The sequence below is a fragment of the Amphiprion ocellaris genome, chromosome 13 (genome assembly GCF_022539595.1).
Source record: "Amphiprion ocellaris isolate individual 3 ecotype Okinawa chromosome 13, ASM2253959v1, whole genome shotgun sequence".
Taxonomy (NCBI): Eukaryota; Metazoa; Chordata; class Actinopteri; family Pomacentridae; genus Amphiprion; species Amphiprion ocellaris.
Genome location: NC_072778.1, coordinates 16,358,551 through 16,383,314, shown reverse-complemented (window position 1 = coordinate 16,383,314; position 24,764 = coordinate 16,358,551). Strand labels below are relative to the sequence as shown.

The 24,764-nt window shown below is 37.9% G+C and overlaps 1 protein-coding gene and 1 long non-coding RNA gene across 2 annotated transcripts; one reads left to right on the top strand and one right to left on the bottom strand.

The window, feature by feature from the left end:
* Positions 1-6,129: 6,129 nt before the first annotated feature.
* si:ch211-114c17.1 (pre-mRNA-processing factor 39) lies at positions 6,130-15,685 on the bottom strand. Its single transcript, XM_023282008.3, has 15 exons — positions 15,598-15,685; positions 13,222-13,472; positions 12,918-13,043; positions 12,675-12,793; positions 12,013-12,180; positions 11,495-11,675; positions 11,261-11,365; positions 9,942-10,059; positions 9,703-9,857; positions 9,471-9,597; positions 8,620-8,891; positions 8,207-8,391; positions 8,022-8,096; positions 7,043-7,214; positions 6,130-6,855 (listed from the first exon to the last, which is right to left on the bottom strand). Exons 1-15 carry the CDS (start codon positions 15,653-15,655, stop codon positions 6,784-6,786), a joined length of 2,184 nt encoding a protein of 727 aa, XP_023137776.2. The 5' UTR covers positions 15,656-15,685; the 3' UTR covers positions 6,130-6,783.
* Positions 15,686-15,789: 104 nt separating this feature from the next.
* Positions 15,790-17,162, top strand: LOC129350291 (uncharacterized). The gene is made up of 2 exons (XR_008603638.1): positions 15,790-16,820; positions 16,935-17,162. It is a non-coding gene; the product is annotated as an uncharacterized LOC129350291 (long non-coding RNA).
* Positions 17,163-24,764: the final 7,602 nt, after the last annotated feature.

The window sequence follows — 24,764 nt, the reverse complement described above, 5'->3', positions numbered from 1 at the left end:
AACTGTCTGATTCCTGCATCATGAATGTAAATCTTTTTGGTTTTTATGACAGTAAACTGAATATATTTGGGTTTGACATTTTATAAACCAAAACAAGAAATGAATTACTGGAGAAAACAATCAACAGATTAATGGAAAAAGAAAATGTGTTTTCCAACATATATGGCTGAATTACTCCAACATTACAAGATACATGCAGTTTTAATTTAATTTTGTTTATATAACTCCAATTACAGGTCAAATTGTCTCAAGACGCTTTATTTTTATATTTTTTGTCATATTTAAAATATGACAAAGTAAGAAATTTAAACCTCTTGACTAATCCAATTTATTACTTGGTTTTTAAGAGACTAAAATAACTTTCTCCACTAACACTAATAAACATGAGGTCAAATAGAAGGAACAGTTTTAAATACTGCAGTCCCACGACGACAAGAATAAAGTTTGTCAACAAAAAGTAAATCTGCTGGTGGATTCCATTAAAGTCCTAATAAATGATAATAAAGTGTGATACTAAAGGTTTGTGGTGCTAAAAATGTTAAAGATATCAAGTTGAACATCTGGATGGAGGTTGATAAAAGTTGACCTTTCATTTCTCTGGAGCGACTCCATGGATTTTATGGATGGTGTTTAAAGACCTGCTCTTCTAGTGGTCTTCCTTCTAGTTGCTGTAAAAATTCAGTCCATCCTGGCCGACTTCAACACCTCTTCATGACAACTTGTTCTGCCTCCGACCTCGTGGAAACTCCAGAAACTCGGGAAAACCCGTGGAGACTCGAAGAACTCGTCGGGCGGGGGAAGGTGTGGTGGGTGGTGGGGAGAGGTGGGGGAGTAGAGGGGGGAGGCCGCCACCCACCTCCCCGCCTACTCTCCGCCCTGACTCCACCCTGACTCCACCTTGGCTCCACCCATGTGGTCACTTTATTAACTACGATGCCAAAGGGACGACGAATTTATGTCTTTTCATCTGATCTGTAGCTCAGTGAGTTAAGCATTTGCCTGTGGAGCTGCAGGTCGCTGGTTCAAGACCAGACACTTCTTAAATTTTATCAAAATTCTGACAAAGACAAACAAAGAAAAGTGCCAGTGGCGGGTCTTGAACCTGCGACCTTCCACTTGGTAGTCCGTCTTCTTTTCCCCTGAGCTATTCGCTCAGATGCTAATTTTTCTTTTTTTTGCGCATTTATCATCTATTTTTTGTCATTTTCGAGTTTTTTCTTAACTTGAGTCTCGACTCGACCGTTTTTCTCAGGAGGTTGGACTTCAGCCTTTGTGCTGGAGGGTGGAACCCTCAGTTCCAAGACTTTCCAAAGGCTCCACACCTCCCGAGTCCTCAGGACCTGAGCTTTCACACAGTCTGAGGGCTGAAATTTTCGAAGTCCCACAGTAGATCTCTGTTAGATTGCACTTTCAGACAGTCCAAGGACTGATATCTTCTAAGTTCCTGAGTACTTCTCTGTTAGTTTGAACCTTTCCACAGTCTGAGGACTGAAATTTTCTAAGTCCCACAGTAGTTCTCTGTTAGTTTGAACCTTCAGACACTCTGAGGACTGATATCTTCTAAGTTCCTGAGTAGTTCTCTGTTAGTTTGAACCTTCAGACAGTCTGAGGACTGAAATCTTAGAAGTTCTTGAGTAGTTCTCTGTTAGTTTGAACCTTCAGACAGTCTGAGGACTGAAATTTTAAAAGTTTCTCAGTACTTCTCTGTTAGTTTGAACTTTATGGTTAACAGAAGCCTTAAAACTTGTTACCATGAGTCTTGATTTCACATTTAGGTCATCCATCTGAGTTCTTCTCAGACCTTCACCTGTGGGTTTTTTAGAAATCCTGAACAAACTTTGATTCTCTTCACTGAACAGTAAAGTTTGTGGAGATCAGAAGGTAACATTAGTTTGATAAATGCCTTCAACTACTAGTAGACTTTATCTGGAAAGCAGTTTTCTGAAATGAGTTCTTAGTAAATCTGTCCACAATCAAACCAAGAACATGGAAAGAGGAAATGTTTGAAGAAACAACTTGATGTTTTCGTTTCAGACTAAAAAACACTAAGACCTTCATCTGTTTTTGCTCTTTTTGATCGTTTTATTGTCTCTTCTGTTTAATTTGATCTTCTAAAGTTTAACTGGTGTCTTTTAAAATGTTTTGTCTTTAGTTTGATTCTTCTTAAACGTTTAGTTTTGCTCTTTTCTCACCTTTCATTCTTTTCTAATGTCTGATTTGATTTCCAAATGTTTTGTCTTTTTAATATTTAATTGTTTTTTCAAATGTTTTATCGGCTTGTTTGAGTTTTTTTTCCTTTCACAATATTTAATGTTTCGATTAAATCTTAAGATTTTTCTTTTTAAATGTTTTACCACCTTTTAATGTTTAATTTTCTTTTTAAATGCTTCGTTGTATTTTCAGTTTAATTCCTATTTGAAGTTTTATTGTCTTTAAGATGTAATTTTCTAATTAAACATTTAATTTTTTAATTAAATGTTTTGTCTTTTGAAAGGTTTAATAATCTAATTAAATGTTTTGCATTTTTTAAAATGTTTAATATTCTTCTTGTTTAATTGTAATTTTTAAATGTTTAATTATCGAAAATATTTTATCTGTAATTTTGAATATTTGTATTTTAAAAATTTTGTTTAATTTCATAGTGACATGTATTGTATCTTGTTGAATTATCTAATTCAATATTTTGTCTGTTTAATAGAGTTAAACATTAAATACAATTAAATGATATTAAACAGACAAAATATTGAAGGAGATAATTCAATAAGATACAATACATGTCACTATGAAATTAAACAAAATTTTTAAAATACAAATATTCAAAATTACAGATAAAATATCCTCGATAAACATTTAAAAAAAATACAATTAAACAAGAAGTATATTAAACATTTAAAAAAAATGCAAAACATTTAATTAGATTATTAAACCTTTCAAAGGACAAAACATTTAATTAAAAAATTAAATGTTTAATTAGAAAATTACATCTTAAATTTCTTAAATCTTTTTAATAATAAAACTTTTTAAAAGTTTTATTGTATTAAATTTTTTCCCTTTAATTGCTTTTTGCTATGTAGTTTATTTCTTTAATCTTCTTTTTCTGTCAAGATTTTAACCCCAATCTTAAAAATGAAATAAACCTTTAAATCACAATGAAAATACTTCTGTTGTCACAATCATGAGTTAGTCAATTATTCAGTTTATCAATTCAACTTTATTTGTTCAGCACCTTTTACACAGATAACAAAACTAAACCAGCAAAGAGAAAAAAAACTATGCTAAAACTATGATTAAAACTCAAAAACATATTTTTTTTAAAAAAGATTTAACATGGTAATAAAATATGTTGTGTCCAGGGGATGGAGGAAGTTTATTGAAGTCTTCTTGGGCTCACATGGTAAATCATTTAAAACATAAACTTGATAGTCAGTCTAAGGAAACTGCAGACCAACAGAAGAAGCAACAATATCTCCTGTTTTCTCCTTTAATGAGTCGATTCTTCTTGTGCTTTTAGACCAAAGAACTACAGACTCTTCACAACCTGCTCAAACTCTTGGTACAGGACCTCACCACACGGGTCAAGAAGGTTTCTGTCTCATTTCTACTCTGAAGCTCACCTTCTCCTGCTCAAACTGCTGATAAATGTTTCTGCTGCTCTAAAGTCTGGTCTCCAGAACTTCCTAAAAACTCTCACAGTCTCTTCTGCTGCAGGTTGCTTTGTAGAACTGTTCCAGAAAACCTCACTAAACCACATGGAGGGGCCTCAAGATAGTCGTCCAAATGAAACCATACAAAAACCAAACTAGTACAAACCAAACGCTAAAGTCTCCTGCAGCCTACCAGAGAACCTCTGAGAACAGAGAATCAGGACAGGAACTCCTACCTTCTGGACAACCAACGTTGGTTCTCAAACAAGAATACAGAATGTGTCTGACCAAAAACCTCTAAAGACTCACTACAGCCAAGATAAAGACACTACTCAGCTGCACCAAATCCACTAATCACTGCACACATTAGTACCATGTGCTAACTGTGGCTAAAGAACCACATTTACCAAGACAACTATCCAGTACAAAGCCCTAAAACACACCAAGAAACACATTAAAGACGATTTTACTGCTGGAAGCTGCAAGCCAACGCCTAAAGGACAAACTGAAGCAACGGAGTCAAACCCAGTTCAGTGGTGAAGCAGAGGAAATGTTTGTTTGCAGCCAAATAAAGCAGGAAGACACTGAGCTGCTCAGGTGTTCCTGATAACACCAAGCAGCCACCTGGACAGCCAATAGGAACACAGCTTACTGGAAGTCCAGAGGGCTGGGTTAGTCAAGGAAATTTAGTTTAAAGTTGAAGCAGAAAGTTAACAAAGAAAGTTGAAAACCACCTTCTGATCCCTGAAATCTCTGAGTTTTCACACAAAGAACACCTGAACATGTCAAACTGGTTTCATAGTAGAACCATCATTGTAAAAACGTCATAGTATGGTGTGTTGCTCAAAAAACATTAGGACCCAGCTGTCAGGGGACAAACATGTAAGAAACATGAGAACAGAGAGAACCCAACCAGTAGGTCACAGTTTATCATCCCCCAGTCATCTCCTGAAGTCCATATGGTGAGAGACATCAGTGTCTGGTTGTTAATTTACCAGAGGATGCTTATAATCATGCTGATGTGGTCTGTACTCTACAGTATTTTAGTGACTCAATAAATGCCTAAGTTGTTTTTTTTAAAATGCTTTTTAGTTTTTAATAAACATTTAAGAGCCTATATGTAATCAATAAATGGCCTTTGCCTATCTTAAGAAAAATTCACTCAGAACTCTGATATGTTAACAGTATTAAATAAATCAATAAATACATGCATACACACAAAAATAAGTTAATACATTAACTGTGTTAAGATAAGATTTAGATTTTAAAAAAAGTTACTTATGTTTTTGCAGAATCCAGTATTGCTCACTGGTTGGTCATTACATTTTATTAGTTTGATTTCACTGTTTAAAATGATGCCACCTCTTTTCAGACAGAACCTGTGATAATAAAACAATACAAAATTTTTAGTTCTGTGTTAATAAAGCACTTAAAGCTTTAAGTATGGCTAAATACTTTTTTCAAAATTAAATATATCACTCCTTAGGTGGTAGTGGCCCCAAGTTCAGTAAAGTTGGAAAGATATTCACAGATTTGGACTTCCAGCATCAATAACTCATTAGATATAGGTTGTCAAAACATAAACGGTGCCTCTTTCCCATTGTTGCAAGGCAGACAATGTGCTACAAGCCCAGTTTTATCAAAAGTAGCTGTCTTTCAAGCTACAGGAATAACATTGGTGTCTATGGAGTGAACAGGGTCCGTCTGCAATTTGCAAAACCACTGCAACAGTAAAGAGAGACAAATATTCAATAACTTCACTCTTATACATTGTAGTGTCACTAAAATCACTGCAGCCTTCAACTGGCTCCTGTTGACAAAGTGTTTTAACAGAAATGTAAATGCTGTAATTTGATTCTTTTAATGAACCATGTAACTTGAATGGATGTGATGCTGGTGTGACCACAGTGCACACGTCTGATGTTGCTCACAGTGGTCCAAGGGACGCTCAGGGAGTTTGTGTGTTTGCTCAGACTCATGAAAAATTACAGGGAACACTGGTTGTGGGAAACACTGATCAACTAATCCAGAATATGATCATCTACACAATGCCTGTTAGACAAGTATAACTAATACCAAATTTGCCATTTTAGTTTAGATTATACTAATTCGAATGATTATAAGTACTGCTGAAGCTTCTGAGAATAGATTTGCAGATATGGGGTCATAAACCAAAGCGTTGGACAAATTTTAATTCTGACCTGATGATGGCGCTACACACAAAGTTCAAAGAATCACCAGCGTGGTAATAGTTCATCCTGTGACAGTCATCAATGTGTGCAAAGGTCAACACAATCCATCCAGTAGGTGAAAAGTCAGAGGATCACTAATTCACTGTAGGATTTATCTTCTAGTGACATCTGTACCAAAGTTCAGGTCCAATATCTCAGCCTGAGGCAACAACACTGCTGTCCCAGAGCCACGCTGCTTGCTTGGGTTAATGTTTAAAAAAAAAAATCAAAGAAAATGCGAGTGCTTGCCCTGCTTGTTTGTGCCTGTCAAGCTAACACTTTATTTTCTCTTGTGTTGTATTCCTCCCGACCTGACAAGTACAGGAAGTCCCAGACGAGAGCAGGACACAATCCTCCTCCTCCAAACAGATTTTCACAATGAGTGAGTTTAACAGTCGATTTTTTTTTTTTACCTTCATGGAAACACAAGCAAACAAACACACGAGACAAAACAGCTCAGTTGTGACACACTATAAAACACCTTTATGTACATTAGAAAAAACAACATAGCCTACTCTGTGGAATGGTACAAAATGTCATTCATACATCATCTGTCAAGTTGGATACACTGGATGACTTTAAAACACGAGCAAAGGGGTTCGGCTTGCCAACAAATATAAAAATAGTTCTGATTAAAATGCAGAGACACTGTACTGAAAATGGGCGTCACTGTTTTCGTCGTCTCTCCGCCTGCTGAATCAACAATGAAATGACGCGACGTGTTCAATGAGCTCCGCTCCTCGTTTTCACAAATCCATGACACTGAGAGACCTCGAGGACGGACGGAGGGGAGAGAGGGATGCTGGGATATGTTTGAGCAGGTGGACCCGCAGGAGTGGGTGGTTCAGTTTGTTGTTCAGCTGGGTCACATGGATTCCTGTGGTCTCCTGGTGCCACAGCTGCTCTCTTTAGCTGGGTGGATAGTAGCCCTGGTTGTAGTTCCAGGTGTTCTGGTAGCCGTAGCTGCCGTACTGTGGTTGCTGGAACAGAATCAGAACATTACCATATGAACCCACCTTGACCCCACAGTGCTAACAGAAAACCCTTCAGGTAGACAGGCTATGGTTTATCTGCATCTAATTCAAGGCATATTGGTGCATTTGCAGATAAAAACAACCATCTTGTAGTTTTAAAATGATGTCGTCTGTGGTGAAATCTCAATCCCACCTGGTACCAGTTGCTGTATGCTCCGTAGCCGGCCTGTGCGCTCATGTCGGTGCCCATCATGTTTGGAGGAGGCGTGGTGATGGGGACGTGTGGCATAGTGGGAGGTGCAGACACAGCGACAGCAGAACCGTCTTCACTTTTGCTCAGTTTTTCTGGATCGTCTGGTTCGTCCCTTTGAAGACAGATTGTCAAGTAATCTTAGTTTTAAATCTTATTTACACGGCACAATAATCCTATATAATACTGTTTGACTTTAAAAGACATCAGCAATAAGGTAGGTGGGATGAAAATGAATAAAATTACAATTGAATGGCGGCAAGTTGAGAAAAGATCATTTGTCTTTACACTGAGGTGAGTTTTAATTAACTAGTTTTTTTATTCAAGGGCAAAATCTCCTAATATTTCTTTGATTACGCCTTAACTGTACTTTAAATCTTTTGTTTCTGCACAAAATGGTTGTTTAATAAACTGTTTGGTTACAGAACTAACTCATTGATCCAGCACATCATGTGTAGGTCTCCCTGACCTGTTACGACATGGATTCAATGACGCCTCTGAAGAGAGTTGCCCAGATCCTTACATTCACCCATTTTTCTTGATTCCAACTTCAAAAACTGGTGCGTAATAGATCTCAACCCTCACCAGGTATCATTTTAACTGTCAGAGGTTTTTTAAATATTGTGTCTAATCAGCGTACAATATGTTGACGCTCAATTGAGTTTTTAAATCACACATAGGAGTCACAATTGTGTTCTTAAAAATTAGCGAACATTTAAAATACAGTGGCGTGAATTCTTGGTTTTGAAAAAAGAACATGCTCTAAAGTGTTAAACTGAAACTAGGTACTACATTGGGACTCCTTTGACTTCATGACGTTCGAACCATGTGTTATTCTACTAAATAGTGCAGGTGTAAATCCAAGAGAAATGTTTCTTTGATCCATTTAACTTTAGCTATCTAGTTCCTCTGTCTCTCTCACCCGTTCTCTGCTCCTCTCTTGGTTCCTCCCAGCTCGTTCAGCAGCTTCTGGTGCTCCTCATATACCGACAGCACACTGCAGAGGACAAACGCACACAAACAGTGAAGATTAACAGATGATGAATGGTTTGCTGTGCACCATCAGGGTTTAAAACTTGATTTAAAATATTTAGGACTGATGCAGACCTCTGGATAGAGTTGCTGTAGTCTTCTACAAACTGCAGGCCTCTTTGTGAGAACATGATCTTGGTGTGTGGGGCGAGTGGAGCTGCCAGGGCTCGCGTCACACACTCCTGCACCGCCTCCGCTGACGTCCAGGGTTCCCCCGACACCTCCAGCTCCAACAGGTTCATGTGCAGTTTATCGTTATCCTGAGGGAAGGATGGGTAAAGTTAACACCTATAGTTACTGTGTGTCTACAATGTATGAAACCCATCATTTATGGCCAATCAAAGTCTACCTGTGACACTATCACTAAATCACTGTTACAAAGATCTTTTTAGGATGAATGGTTAAAAGAAGATTGATTGAAATCCTTTGATGGTGTTATTGGCTGAGGTCTTTACAGGTGTTACTGCGGATCTTGTGAATTATCTCACCGGACTAATTTCCAGCGCGTCCTGTAAAACCCTGCGGGCTCTGCTGGGGTTTCTGCCCAGTTTCAGCAGCAAACGAGCCAACTTGATGGAGTAGAAAGCGTGTAACGTGGGCTTCTCTTTGGATTCTGCCACCGCCTCCCTCAGCAAGGCCTCTGATTGGTCCAGCTGGCCCGCTCGTCTCTCTAAAGCGGCTCTGCGGAGACGGACAACCGCCAAGCCTGGCAGAGTTTTCTCCAGGGCTTCCAACACTCGCCGAGCCTCAGTTAAGTCACCTGATGGAGAATATGGAGAAGTTCTTATGAATGGAATACAGGCAACACAGGCATCTAATAGTTTGCTTTAAGTAGAATAAAAAGTATCACTTTCACAGCTTTTGGTGATACAAAATAATGGAAATTGCTATTATGACAGCTCCTTTATTTTTCAGTTTTACTTTGACTGACAGGGCTGCACAGTGGCTTGGTGGTTAGCATTTTCGCCTTGCAGCTAGAAGATGCCTGGTTCGCGTCCCCGTCTTCCTGGGGCTTTTCTGCATGGAGTTTGCATGTTCTCTGTGCATGCGTGGGTTTTCTCTGGGTTCTCTGGCTTCCTCCCACAATTCAAAAACATGCTCAGGTTATGTGGTGGTTCTAAATTGTCCTTAGGTGTGAATTCGAGTGAGGAATGAGGATTAAGCGGTGTCTGGATAATGGATGGATGGACTCTGACTGACCGTAAAGATCTTTTTGGGGCGATGTTTGTCAAGTGATGTTAGTCCTGACTGTGATCTTGAACAATTTCATTTTATGTTGTTAACACTGTTTATATTTCAAAGAATAATATGAATGGTGTGTGTTGATGTTTTGTCGTACCGTGCCTCTCTTCGAAGGTGGCCCATTGCATGTGGATGTTGGGTTTGTAAGCCAGGTGGACCTCACAGGCTCGTTTATAAACAGCCCGAGCCTCGTCCACACTCTGCGGCTCCAGATACTGAATGTACTGAACAAAACACACACGCACACAACAAGCAAACGTTACACAGGGAAGGGAAGCACATAAGCTACACATGTATTAATGCTACCATCTAAGATCCCTTTTTCTTACCCTGATCCAGAACTCCTCATACAGCGCACAGGCAATTAGGCAGCGCTCAAAGAGAATGCGAACTCGGTGGTCGTCCTGGGCAACCGCAGGATCTTCTGATGCCTCCTGAGGCTGGGTCGTGACCTCTGACCCCTCTGTGGCTGCTTGGTTTGGATCTAATAGGAGACAGTGATGTCAAAGCTTCAGATTCTTTCACAAATTCATGAAACCACAGAGACTGTTCAACACAGGCGGCAGACCTTGGCTGGGGTCTTTGGTGTCTGCGTTCAGCTGAGCGATCTCCCAGTCCAGGTAGGAGTGCCAGGACCGGAGCTGGAGGCGGTCAAGTGGCTTCACATGGAAGTATGGCCGCTTGATCTGCAAAGAGAGAACAAAAGAGGAAATCAGATGTGACTGAATAGAGTGCATTGTATATATAATTTTATACAGCCATGAAGAATCCTATATTTTGTATTTATAAAGCAGACCTACTTTATTCACCTTTGTTTGAACTATGGCTCCACGCTCAACAGTGCATGTGACCATATCATTTTTAAAAAGCAATGCAATGAGTAAGTTATAGTTCGATTTTCATATCATTGTTACTATCTTTTTTCACTGATCTGGCAAGCCTTGCTGTATATGATGTTTAGAATCACCAGAGAGGGTGTTGAAAAATTTGAAGAACAGTTGCAATGGACACACTTTATGGATTGGTTTGGATACAAATCCCAGACTATGGTTTCCAACAAAAGAAAGGCTGAGAAGATTATATCGTTTCCATTTTTACATTTAAATCTTTCAAATTAACACGAGGATTCGCATTTAAAAACAATTAGGTTTGGCATTAATGTCTTTCTGAAACAAGTCACAATATGCACCATCATCATCATCCATCTGGCTTGTCGCCTTCAGCTCATTAGGCTCATAATTTATTCATTTTATGAACCACTGTTCCCTCCATTCATTCTTCAAACCCTCAAACACATTTGTGCTCTGAAATTTCACGTTTTAAACACTGCTAGAAAGAATATAAACATAAACATAAACATAAAAAGATATTTGCAGGAAAAGATACGGACAAATATGAAAACATTTGAATGTGAAAATAAAAACAAAATTTTGAGAATTCTGGTTTTGGTTTTTAAAAAAAGGATTTTTAGAAATCCACTTAATTTTGTCTGTTGCACAGATAACTGAAAATATGAGACACTGAATGCTGAGATCAAATGTATGTTCTTTATTTATTCTCTGATGTCACAGTTTCAAATTTAGACTGTGTCCAATTTAGTCAAAGCTCTTGTATAGATGCTTGTCTATAGATGACATTTAGCATTTGAGTTTGGATTCTTCTACCAATTAGAAGACAGATTTTTGCATATGAAAGTGTTGTTCCTTCTTAAAGAAAGTAGTTTTTCTACTAGAACCTCCACTCAGGTATTATGTATGTTGACAATTTCAAGTACACAACCTCTAATTCAGAACAACAAGCTGAATTATCAAAAAAATAGAAAGTGAAAGAATAAGAAAGGGAGGAAAAGCAGTGGATGGTAGAAGAAGAAAAACAGCGTTAACTTACAGCGTCTTCAAAGTGCCATCTCTTGCGAACTTCTCCCTCGTTGTCCTGGTAAACTTTGTCCCTGCGAACCAGCACTTGTTCCCTAATCTTCTGCATCAATTCCTCCTGAACACAGAGAGTCCAAATTATTGTTAAAAAATCATCTATTTGAGCCCCTGTTTACTATGCTTTACAAGTATTTTTATAAATGTTGTGAAACCTCCTCCTAGTGTGAGGCGTGTGGGTGTTACTCACACTGTCTGTACCCTCGGGTGTGGCAGGTTCTTCCTCCCCTGGCGGCCTCTCCTCCTCCTCCTCCTGGGCCTGTTCGGCTCGTTCGGCCTTCTGATTCTGACGGCACATCGTCCTCAGCTCCTCGTACTCCTCTGAAGAAAGCACCTCTTTAGGCTCGTGGCCGTTTAGGTGTTCCTTAAACCTGAGAGAGGACGGAACAAGAAGAAACAGATTGATAAAGAGAAGAAGTGTTCAAATAAGAGGTGAATTAAAAAAAAAATAATCACAAAACAATTGATTAAATGTTCCTCTAGAAAGTCTACACACCTGATTGTATTGTCACGAAAGCACACTAGATATTAGATAATGCCTTTCATGTTTCACATTTTTGGGAGAATAACAGACTGAAACAACTGAAAATACTAAATGGTTCACAAAATTCGAAGATAATATTGCTTATTTAAAAAGTAAAACTTCTACTGACAAAAACAGATTTGCATCAATGTTTTTACGACATTTCAGCTGGGTGGTGGTCTTACTTGTCGTAGTGGGTGTTGTAAAGCTGAGTGGGGACTTTGAGGACTCTGTCCAGGACGGCTGCTGCGTTCTTCATGTTGCCCTGCTCCTTCTCCCACTCAACATACAGATCCCAAAGCCGATCAGAGTGAAAGTCCAGACCTGCTGCCGCAATTGCATCCTCAAACACACTGAGGGTTGAGATTGGAAAACAATTAAGACAAGAAACCAGAATTATATTGCTCTGGACTAAATCTTGTTTGAACTTTTTCAGATCGAAAAAGGGTCAAACAATAGAGTCGTGACACTAAATTTACTGATGGTTGAGATAAAATATGAATTAAAAACAAAATATTGGAGTTAATAGTGTAGTCTGTCAGCTAACAACTTCAGCAAAGTAATCCTACTAAAAGTAATCTTGTTAATACTTAGAAGGAAATAGGTTAAAGCTAAATAATTTACTAACAGCACAACAAAACAACTCTGGTTCATGATCAGCAGCTTTTTTGAATTCTCTCCCTCTTTGATGTGGAACTAAAGTTGTTGTCAGAGCAAAAGAACATAATTTATTGTAAATCTAAACAGTGCAGCAGAAAACACAAATTTTGGATGCATAAGGACTCAAAATCTGTGTGAAATCAGGAAAATGATCTGCTTAAATGTGTGTGTGCGGATGTTGGCTTACCTGCGAATCCGCTTTGGCGACTCGGGCAGGTTCATGTCCAGCGTTCCCAACAGCAGATTGATGTAGTGAATCCACAGATCTACACTCAGAGGGATTGACTGAAGACCCTGAATACACACCTAACACAACACAATCATTATGCTATTAAAAAAACTGTGAAAAACACTCCCCTCATAGAAAACCATTCATGTAAATGTGAGGAAGAAGAAGAAAGTCAGAACTGTAAACTCTCTCTTGCTATACCTCCTCTGCTTTGTCGTTGAATCCTGCCCGGCGCTCCAGATCTGCAAATTTCTTCCAGTAGCCATAGCAAAGCGGATAGCGAATGAGGAAGGCCTCTAGCGATCTGCGAGAAGCTGTGACGTGACTCTGAATAAATGAGATAAATATAGTTCAAATGTTGTATGAGGGTACCAAACAATGTTTGTGGCCTCATGGGGACGCTAGAAGCCAATATTTTTAAGTTTTAGATCTAAATGTGTCTTTGCTGAGGAACAATATGACGTTACACTACATTTTCTTTCTCTGTCTAGTCAAAACAACAAACCTCTTGTTCGCAGTATTGCAGCAGATCGGTCCAGCTGGTGAAGTCTTGAGGATTGTCATGAGCAGCTTTCCACAGACGCTCAAAGTCTGCAGGTAGTTCCCCCTCCTCGTCCTCTGCAGCTGGAGGAACGGAGAAGGAAGCAGGGTCGGGGCCTACAGGAACCTCAGGGGCCACAGCAGCGCTGCCGTTCTCCTCCGACATCTCTGACATCTCAGTCGGAGGTGGTGGTGGAACCTCAGAGGCATCCATGGCTGAAAGAGAAGATGAAATATAAAATTTACATTAATAGAAATGACTGTCATTACTGGCTGCTTTTAATGCTGAACATTATAGAGAAACCAAAGCAATTCTTCCGTATCAAATGAACCCTGATTTGGAATTTGACTCACCAGCAATGCTCCTTAACTCACAAGTGATCCATGAAATTGAAATGCATCTTGCACTACCGGAGTGAAGTACTTTGGGTTGACTGAACAGAAGCAACAAATGTATTTACACAACTGCTTAATGTGTCTATTATTTAAAGTTTGTTTGTTGTTGTTTAATTTAGAAAATGTCAGAATACAGTGAGTGAGAACATCAGGAAGTGCCGAAAGCCAGTGTGTGAATTTTTCAGTTATCTCGCCACAAAAAATAAAAATAAAAAAGGCTTAGATTTTTGTATAAAATAAAACAGGGAAGCGAAATATCTCATATTAGAAGCTAAAAACACTTAATGTTCGGCAGGTTTGCTTAATAACATCTTCAGTTTGTATACTTTAGCTCATGAAACTCCTTTGTTGTTAGTACAGATTAATTTTCTGTCAAACGACGAAGTAAAGCAGTCATTTTAGCACTTCTTCTACTGGCTGACAAACACAGACTGCAAGAGAATGTCACAGCCTATGATTTCTAAATACACAGCCACTGAACTGACTTAGAAAATGGAAAGTAAATGTAGAGGAAATTACGGACATGGAGAAATTAGCCTATGAAGTTAGAAAAGAAGAGTATAAAAATGCTGGTTACATGTTTAAGATATGAGACAATAAACTAAATTCGGGAAATTAGCAACACTCAAATAATTTACAGAGGGGTAGAGGTAGATTTTAAGAGAGCAAACAGACATAGAAACATACCCAGTGTGAACCTTTCAGAGGAGATTTAACCAACACCTTTTTCAAAAATGTATACATGTTAGTGTAGGTGTATCCATATGCATGATTAAGGTTTTTCCATCTTTTTTTAAACTTTCATTCTTAATTTTTTTTTACAAACAGTAATGTTGATAGAAAAAACAACAGCAATTACCTGTAATCCTAATGGATTTTTGTGACAAAGAAGTCCTGACACAATAGAGGTTTTTCAAAATGACTTTAAATGTTTAAGAGCAGAGCATTTACCTGAAGTAACTGAGCCTGCTGTTGTCATTTTGTTTTTTCTCACTATATTTTGAAACATGTTTAACCCCAACAATAACACATTTTATAATTCATTTAGTACAGTTATTGTGCATTGTTCGTGAGGTGTGGTGGCAAAGGAAATCGTGAGGTTCGCTGTCATTTTTTGCCATCTTACTTAGCACAATATAAAAACAAGTAAAATATCTATGCACTTCTGATGTAGCACTAGGTATACAATACCTTAGGGATATATTTAAAGGAGGAGAAAGAAAAAAGTGCACTGAACCTTGAAATAGATGTAACATGGATGCTATGGATGTTATGGATGCTCTGTGGACAGTTTCATCGAAAATGCCTTCTGACATTAAAAAAAAACAGTGCCAACTATCATACATTTTTGCAAGTTTACTATAATGCACGGTGCATGAATGAATAAATAAACAGCTGAATGCAATGACGAGGAACTGGTTGTCCAAAATCTGAAACTTCAAGATGACACCCAGCTGTCAAACCGGGACACACACCAATTACTGCCTGCGGCTGGTGTTTAAACCATCACTAAAATACCCAACAAACAATCAAACACTTTGCATTAAGGATTTTACTCTTAAAAAAATAAACACCTGCCTACAGAGGTTTGTTTCATTCATTAAGAGCTCAGTGGACTGAGTTTAGACGTGCAGTCTGCAGCACCTCTGGGCTCTTGTGAGCATTATTCTACTAATTTGTGACTGAAAGTGAGCAGCAACGACCAACCACTTTGTAAAACACTGTAAAATAAGTTAGTTAAAGTTAGTTAACAGGATATTGCGCCGTTTCGTGCTGTGTGTAGTTGAAATCACGTTAGCTTAGCTTAGCTTGTCATGCTTGCTTACAATGGGTCCGTTTGGAGGATTTATTTTTAAAACACTTGCAGGTAACACCGAAACTCAGCAAAATCTGTAAAACGACACCCAACTACGAGCTGCAGGTTCATGGACGTGAATCAAACTACCTGGAGAATCTTCGAGCTCCCCGTTGCCGCTCATCTCCTCACATCCCTCCGCCGCCATGATGGAAACGTCTGGCTGACGTCATCCAGGCGCGACAAGACACCGAAAATAGAACAACATAAAATACTCGCACTGTGAACTTCATTTTATCATCATTTGGACAAGAACACAGCCCTCTTTTCTATGGAGGACTAAAAGTGCCAAAATTAAATAAATAAATACATCATTAAATAATTAATTAAATATGTCATTAATTAATTAAAATTGGAATTAAATATTTCATTAATTAATTAAAATTGGAATTAAATATTTCATTAATTAATTAAAATTGGAATTAAATATGTCATTAATTAATTAAAATTGGAATTAAATACTTAAATGTGTTATTAAATAAATATATCATTAAATAATTAAATATGTCATTAATTAGTTAAAATTGGAATTAAATATGTCATTAATTAATTAAAATTGGAATTAAATACATAAATGTGTTATTAAATATGTCATTAATTTATTAAAATAACAATTATTTTAAGTAAAAAACATATTTCATTATTTCACGATTTAATTAATTATTTCATGGTCCTTGTGTTGCAGTGGATCATGAATTAATTTTATCTGTCAACCTCGCCCGTCAAAGTCGGTGGGCGGATCCTAACACCTGATTGGTTACCCTGCACATCAAGTCAAGGCAAATCGATTCCAGATAATGGATTGACGCAGAGCTTGTGAACACATTCCGATACACTGGGTGGCGCTATTCACCTCTACGTTGGTTTGGATACTCAATAAAACAAAACTTTATTAGCAACCGCTAAAGACTCGGTCCTCTTTCCCAAATGTTGATACATGTGGTGCAAGACAAATTTTCCTTTAGCGTTTCCTTTAGCATCTACTCGGCGCGCCACGGCTCGTCTCGGTTTAGTTGTTTTTCCATTACATTGAGAACCACCTCATCGTGGGTGGAGTCGTCATAGCACGGCGGTCCGAAAGTCCCTTACCGTCATTTCTGTGCGACACAAACGCAATGCAACAATGTACATGGAGGCGATAGTACACCTGCTGCTCGGTCTGTGGCTTTCTGTCAGATTCAGAGTAATAGAAGAGTCGGAGAAAGCTGAGAGCGACGAGTCGAAACACTGAGGAGACACACAGGAGAGTTTGGGAGGCGATGCAGCAGTATCAAGCCGAAGACAAGAGGATATGAACTAGACGACATATGAGGGTAAGCTAATGCTAGTTCGCTAGCTATCGTGTATCAGTCCTGTGAACGACCCTGTAATGGCTGCAGTTTGTCGCTATTAGGTATTAAAATATGTATGCTGTGTATGTGTTTCAGATGCTCTCTGATGAGACTTCATGGGATTTACCTGAAGCAGCAGCACATGAGCCTGCAGTAGCACAAGGTGTAGAGGAGGAGGGCAGAGATGTACAGGATGCACTGATGCACTACGTGTCATGCAGAAGTTAGACATTCTTCTTGTTATACTTCTGTTTTTCGGTCCCCGGACCGCTATTGTTTTCTTTAATGCAATTCTGACAATAAACTTTTGTAGATGTGTCTATACTATTGTTTGTTTGTGAAGGTTAGCAAGATTAAATAAAAAATTAAACGCCAAAACATTAAAACAGCTGTTTTAAGAAAATTCCAGTTTGATAAATCAGTATTGCTTTGGTGTAATTCAGTCACCAGAATTATGAACCATAAAGGAATTTGTGTTAAAACATGTTAAATCCCATTAAACACAAATACATTATTAGGGAATATAGAATTGTTTGGTTCAGACTGTTGACTCTTTTTCTACCAGTGTCTTAACAGACAAAATGAGAAGTTATGATGCAGTCACATAAGTCACAAAATAGTTTATTAGTCAGCAGCAAAATCAAAACTATTTACAATGTGCAAAGTACAAACTGTGGTGGGCCTCTCCTACAGTGGAGGACTAAAAGTAAAACTATATACAACTACAGGTGCTGGTCATATAATTAGAATATCATGAAAAAAGTTGTTCATTATTTCAGTAATTCCATTCAAAAAGTGAAACTTGTATATTATACTCATTCATTACACAGACTGATATATTTCAAATGTTTATTTCTCTTAACTTTGATGATTATACCTGAATACTAACAAAAATCTCAAATTTGGTATCTCTGAAAATTAGAATATTGTAGAAAGGTTCAATATTGAAGACACCTCTAATCAGCTAATTAACTCAAAACACCTGCAAAGGCCTTTATATGGTCTCTCAGCCTAGTTCTGTAGGCTACACAATCATGGGGAAGACTGCTGACCTGACAGTTGTCCAAAAGACGAGCTTTTTCATGATATTCTAATTATATGACCAGCACTTGTAAATCTCAAGTCTATGGGAGGTGGACTCGCTCACACTCGCCGGCTGCCCACTGCCTACCCAGCTACCCCAGCACACCCAGGAATGACTGGTTGAAGGCAGTATTCTGGGCCATCTCCTCCCGCTGCAAGGCCGCTTCATTCTCTCTTGCCTCGCTGAGGAGCAACCAGATGTTCTCATCATGCTGGGCATGACTCCACTCCTCCTCAGCCTGCATCTCCACAAGTACGCTAGGAAGGTCCAGTTTTCTGTGGCCCTCTTTCCTCTTGCCTAGACCAAAGACAGAAAAGTGATCAGAGTCAGCTTTAATGGCCAAGTAAGTACACAATATACACGGAATTTGGTTTCGGCTGTTGGTGTCATCCTAGGAATATGGAAGAGAATAATAAAAAATAAACAATAGAAAGAGGAACAGGGAGGAAAAAGAAATAGTAAAATAGAACACAATATAAACAGAAATGTACAGCTAGACTGGAATGTATGAACACATTAGCAAAATGGTAATTGCTATAAACACAGTAGTGGTGATTTTTGTGTACAGGGCTCTGTAGTCCAAATGTCCAGGGTGAGTGGGGTCTCTGATGATGTTTTCTGCAGTCCGTACTATGGGCTGTAGTCTGTTTCTGTCCTGCTGTGTGGTTGATCCAGAGGTGCACAGGACAGATTGTATGACTGCAGTGTAGAACTGGATCAACAGCTCATGTGGCAGGCCATGTCTCCTCAGCTGTTGTAGGAAATACATCCTCTGCTGAGCCTTTTTCAGGAGGTCCTGAGAGATTGTAGTCCCCAGGAGCTGGAAGGACTCCACAGCTATGATGTGATGTGTTTAGCCACCCGTCCATCCATTTTCAATCATGATCATGTCTTTGATACTTTAATAAACTTCTGGCACTCTTTGCTTTAACCAAAGCACAAGCAGTAACTCCTCCACCACAAACAAAAACGACGTGGTGTGAACTTCATTTCATCCTGTGCACATTTTGGAGTTGCTAAGAAGAGCTGTGTTTTCTCATTTTTATGTATATTTTCATTCAGTTTCACAGCTACCTAGTGACTATAAGAAGAATGGTTGCAATACTACACCGCACCAGAACGTAAATTAATTAGAGTGACTTACTTGTTAAATCAATAGAAAATAAATGCAGCTGCATGTGTTCTGTTTATGTGTCACTGCAGCTACATGTAGCTTTCATCAGGCGTTCCTGAGCTGGCATGCTGCACAGTTTGCATTTACACCTGCCTGAATTCTTGGTCGTTGGTCTCACTGTTCTGATCATGCTTGCAGGCATTTACACCTGTAGTAATAATAATACGAAAATCAACCATGCTCTCTGTTTACCGTGTCTTAACGGTGATAAGACGTTGCTGTGACGTGCTGGTGTCGGTGTCCGAGCTGGTGCTGGAGAGGAGACAGGGCAGCCGGGGGCTCCGCGACGGAGGTGGAGTAGGCTTCGCATGTGGAAAGGGATTCTTGAACAGAAATAAACACTCACTCTAAGTACAAGAAAAACACGGCATGCTGACTGAAGTATTAGCTTCTGAGAGCTAAACGTTAGAAACAGCAGCACGAAATACAAGCAGAGCACGGAGTTAGCGCCGATGGCTAACTAGCTATCTTATTGTCTGCTACAGGAGACAACGACGTTACTTTCTAAAAATACTTGTTTGCTTAAAAGAAGCTTGCCACCAATGGAATAAATGATGTATAAGTTTCTTGAAGTCACAAAACACTCACCGTCCTCGAACGTCTCCAACAATGCAGCGGCTGAGTCTCCCTCCTGTTGCTGGCGGTGCGGTGCCAGTAAATAGCTTCCATGAAACCTCTTCCAACACCTCCTGGTTGACCCACGCCGGCCGTTGTGGTCCTGGGTGGACCGATGGTCACTTTTGAGCTTTTTCAGCTTCTCCCTACACTGCTTCTGTCCTCTTTATATACAGTCTACTGTATATGTGAGCGGCCATCCGCTCAGAGACCTCCTGATAAACTTTCTCCGTCCAGCTCTCTCTGTATTCTTTGGTCCACCACCAAAGACAAAGTCTCGACCTCTTCATTCACCCACGGTACAGGTCTGGCTGTCACATTAAAATTATGAAGAACAGAGAGTTTCGTGAAGAGCAATGCACACCGTCGCTGTTTACAGTCATTTTTTAATGCAGGATTTTGTTTTCGTGCTGAAGTTGCTCTGTGTCGTCACTCCCTGTCCAATCAGTGGCCTGCACTATGTAAACGCCACATTATCGGCTCATCTCAGCTCGCTGGGAACCTCAGCCGAGAAGGTGCTGAAAATTAGTCCGTATGGAAACGCTCGCTAACAAAGATGAGACGAGCCGTACCGTGCCGAGTAGATGCTTGTGGAATCGCGGCTAAACAAAGACGAGCGGAGCCGTGCCGCGCCGAGTAGGTCCTAAAGGAAAAGCGCTCGACACTCCGAGCATCGCTGCAATTTGACAGGCTGGTAATCCACAAAGAACGTGATGTTCCAGAACTTCCCTCGGTATGCCAAACGCCCTGGTCCCTGTGTGTGCTCCTGTTGCACCCTGGTACCAGAAAACCGGCGGAGTACTTCCTCTAAATTTGCAGTCACTCTACGGTCAACATCTTGGTCGGAAAGTGCGGAAATAACTTCAACAACTTCAATAAATTCCTCTGCTTTACACGCTACATGCTCGCGGTCAGCAGGTCCTGCTTCCACATACTCTGCAAGGTCTAAAAGATCTCTCACCAACTCTCTAGAAAGTTCACAGCGACTCTCCCTCTACACTGCCTCCATGTTTAGAAAGACTTCTACTTCCGGTTTCAAGGCAGACAAAAGCAGTGGATTAGACTAGATTCACGTTAGTCCCGCCCATGGACTTTGACGGGCGAGGTTGACAGATAAAATTAATTCATGATCCACTGCAACACAAGGACCATGAAATAATTAATTAAATCGTGAAATAATGAAATATGTTTTTTACTTAAAATAATTGTTATTTTAATAAATTAATGACATATTTAATAACACATTTATGTATTTAATTCCAATTTTAATTAATTAATGACATATTTAATTCCAATTTTAACTAATTAATGACATATTTAATTATTTAATGATATATTTATTTAATAACACATTTAAGTATTTAATTCCAATTTTAATTAATTAATGAAATATTTAATTCCAATTTTAATTAATTAATGAAATATTTAATTCCAATTTTAATTAATTAATGACATATTTAATTAATTATTTAATGATGTATTTATTTATTTAATTTTGGCACTTTTAGTCCTCCATACTTTTCTGCGCAGTAGTAATCTTTTAATTAATTTGGGACATATTTGCTTATATTTAAAGGCTGACTGACGCCCAGACTTTCTTCTTAACTTTACAATCCTGTTGGTTTATATTTATATATATATATATATATATATATATATATATATATATATATATATATATATATATATATATATATATATATATATATATATATATATATATATATATATATATATATATATATACACTACCTTTAACAGTTAAATACCAGTTAAATGTGAGCTGGAAGCAAAGTTTGCATGTTCATGTCCTGGCTGACTGACTTGTACACGAAATATAGGGTGACCATAATTTGATTGCTGAAAACCAGGACACTCGGCCCGGCAATGACATACTCGAAGTTTACTCAAAGATGCCTTATAATTTCAATACATTTAAAGTACGCCTTCTCTGTATGGATAGAAAATTGTTATATTACCAAATACTATCTATAACCAAAGACACAAATTCATATAGGTTTCTCAGAGGTTACTCAACATGTTTTATTATGACAAGTTTCAAAAATAACGACTGAAATAATGATGCAGAGTGCACCAATTAGGTAAAGTTGGCAAGATATTCACAGATTCGGACTTCCGGCATCAATAACTCATGAGATATACATTGTAAAAACATAAACAATGCCTCTTTCAAATCATTGTAAGCTAGACAATGTGCTACAAGGCCAGTTTTATCAAAAGTCGCTGTCTTTCAAGCTACAGAAATAACATTGATGTCTATGAGCAGCCGGCTGTGCGACGAGTGAACAGGGACCGTCTGCAAATAGCAAAACCGCTGCAACAGCGAAGAGACGCACTACACAAATATTCAATAACCTAACTTTTATACACTGTAGTGTCACCAAATTTACTGCAGCCATCAATCGTCTCCTGCTGGTCATACTACAACTCTTGGTTTGACACTAAATGCAAAATCTGAATTTTAAGGAATTTTTATTATTTTATTATTATTTTATTAGTAATAAAATTAAATAACTTAACTTTACTCTTATGTACTGTAGTGTCACCAAAACCATTGGAGCCTTCAGTTGTCTCCTGCTGGTCATACTACAACTCTTGGTTTGACACTAAATAAAAAAATCTGAATTTTAAGGAATTTTTTATTAGTTTATTATTATTTTATTAGTCATAAAATTCAAAAACTTCACTCTTATGTACTGTAGTGTCATCAAATTCACTGGAGCCATGAGTTGGCTCCTGATTGTCATACTACAATGCTTGGTTTGGTATTAAATAAAAAATCTGAATTTTAAGGAATTTTTTTCTTATTTTATTAGTATTTTATTAGTAATAAAATTCAACAACTTCCCTCTTATGTACTGCAGAAAGATTACACTCCAACTATCAGTTGGCTCCTGTTGATCATACTACAACTCTTGGTTTGATATTTAACTATTTTTCATGATTTTAAGGATTTTTTTATTTGTAATGAAATTGCTGTTATATATCTCAAATATTTTTTGTTGTAACAGATAAAAGTGCTCATCCATTTTTTTTGGTAGATTGTGGAACATTAATAACCAAAAGTAACTGAATTTTAGTTTATTTGGGTTATTTATTGCCATGTGAAGTTGTGCACACTATTTAGTGTGCATGCTTGTGTGTGAAGTTTAAGGATTATGAGTAAATTAGCTTTGATGACTCTTCTCTTGATGTATGTGGGGCTATATTTTTAGATCCACAGTGCACCTGTTTGTCCAAATATATGATACTGAATAGTAATGGAACTTGGAATCCTCACCAAAGAGAGGATCAGATACCACCAATATACCAAACTAAACTGTTTAGACTGTCTCTTCAAGTACTGATGATTGGGAAGAAAGACAGTAAGATGCCTTCTTACAAGGCTGCAGCGTTAACTGATTCATTTAAACAATAATGTTAAACAGCTAATAATATTTTCCAAGTTAAGGACTGTACGGACAATACTTGGAAGAAAAAACCTGAAGGTATGATCAGTAGGACCCTTTTGATGGTTGGATAAAGTTTATTTTTTTCTGCAGTGTTTAAGAGTAAAGTGATTGAATTTTATTTACTACAAAAATTCCTTAAAATTCAGATTTTTTATTTAATATCAAACCAAGAGTTGTAATATGACAATCAGGAGCCAACTGATAGTTAGACAGAGTGTAATCTTTCTGCAGTACATAAGAGGGAAGTTATTGAATATTATTACTAATAAAATAATAAGAAAATAAGAAAAAAATTCCTTAAAATTCTGATTTTTTATTTAATATCAAACCAAGCATTGCAGTATGACAATCAGGAGCCAACTGATGGCTCCAGTGAATTTGATGACACTACAGTACATAAGAGTGAAGTTATTGAATTTTATGACTAATAAAATAATAATAAACTAATAAAAAATTCCTTAAAATTCAGATTTTGTATTTAGTATCAAACCAAGAGTTGTAGTATGACCAGCAGGAGACAACTGAAGGCTCCAATGATTTTGGTGACACTACAGTACACAAGAGTGAAGTTATTAAATTTTATGACTAATAAAATAATAATCAGATAATAAAAATTCCTTAAAATTCTGATTTTGCATTTAGTGTCAAACCAAGAGTTGTAGTATGACCAGCAGGAGACGATTGATGGCTGCAGTAAATTTGGTGACGCTACAGTGTATAAAAGTTAAGTTATTGAATATTTGTGTAGTGCCTCTCTTCGCTGTTGCAGCGGTTTTGCTATTTGCAGACGGTCCCTGTTCACTCGTCGCACAGCCGGCTGCTCATAGACATCAATGTTATTTCTGTAGCTTGAAAGACAGCGAGTTTTGATAAAACTGGCCTTGTAGCACATTGTCTAGCTTACAACGATTTGAAAGAGGCATTGTTTATGTTTTTACAATGTATATCTCATGAGTTATTGGTGCCGGAAGTCCGAATCTGTGAATATCTTGCCAACTTTACCTAACTGAGTGCACCGTAGTGCCTGTTCTGATCAATTTAGTGACCCAGTGAAAAATCAGGACATTTTCATCACTTTATAAAAAACAACCAGGACAGGACGTGAAAACAGGACGTTTGATCACCCTACAAAATACCGTCCAACAGCATTGTGAACCTTAACAGTAGGAACTACTGGCTATGTAAATGTATTTTTAATAACTTGTAGGCTATTTTTTATGCATAACTGCAAGTGACATCTGTAATTATTTGCAAACGTGGGACTTGCAGGGTTAAAGCTACAAATCTGCAATGATAAAATGTCATTAAGTTAAAGGCTTGCTGTTAGAGGACAAATGTGTATGCTTCCTAATAGCAGATTAGTGTGTATTTACAGCATGTTGTTTTGCAAGACGTTAAATAAAAACACACATATTTTTGCTTTGATTTCCTTAATATGCTGCATATAACAGTTTAACCAGCTGCTTTAAAGCGATACTCTACCAGTAATATGAAGCTGACCCAAACAGATATGAATGCAACACCATTCTGCAAAAAAATAAAGTCTCAGATTAAGATCCATCTTGACTCAATCAAAACCA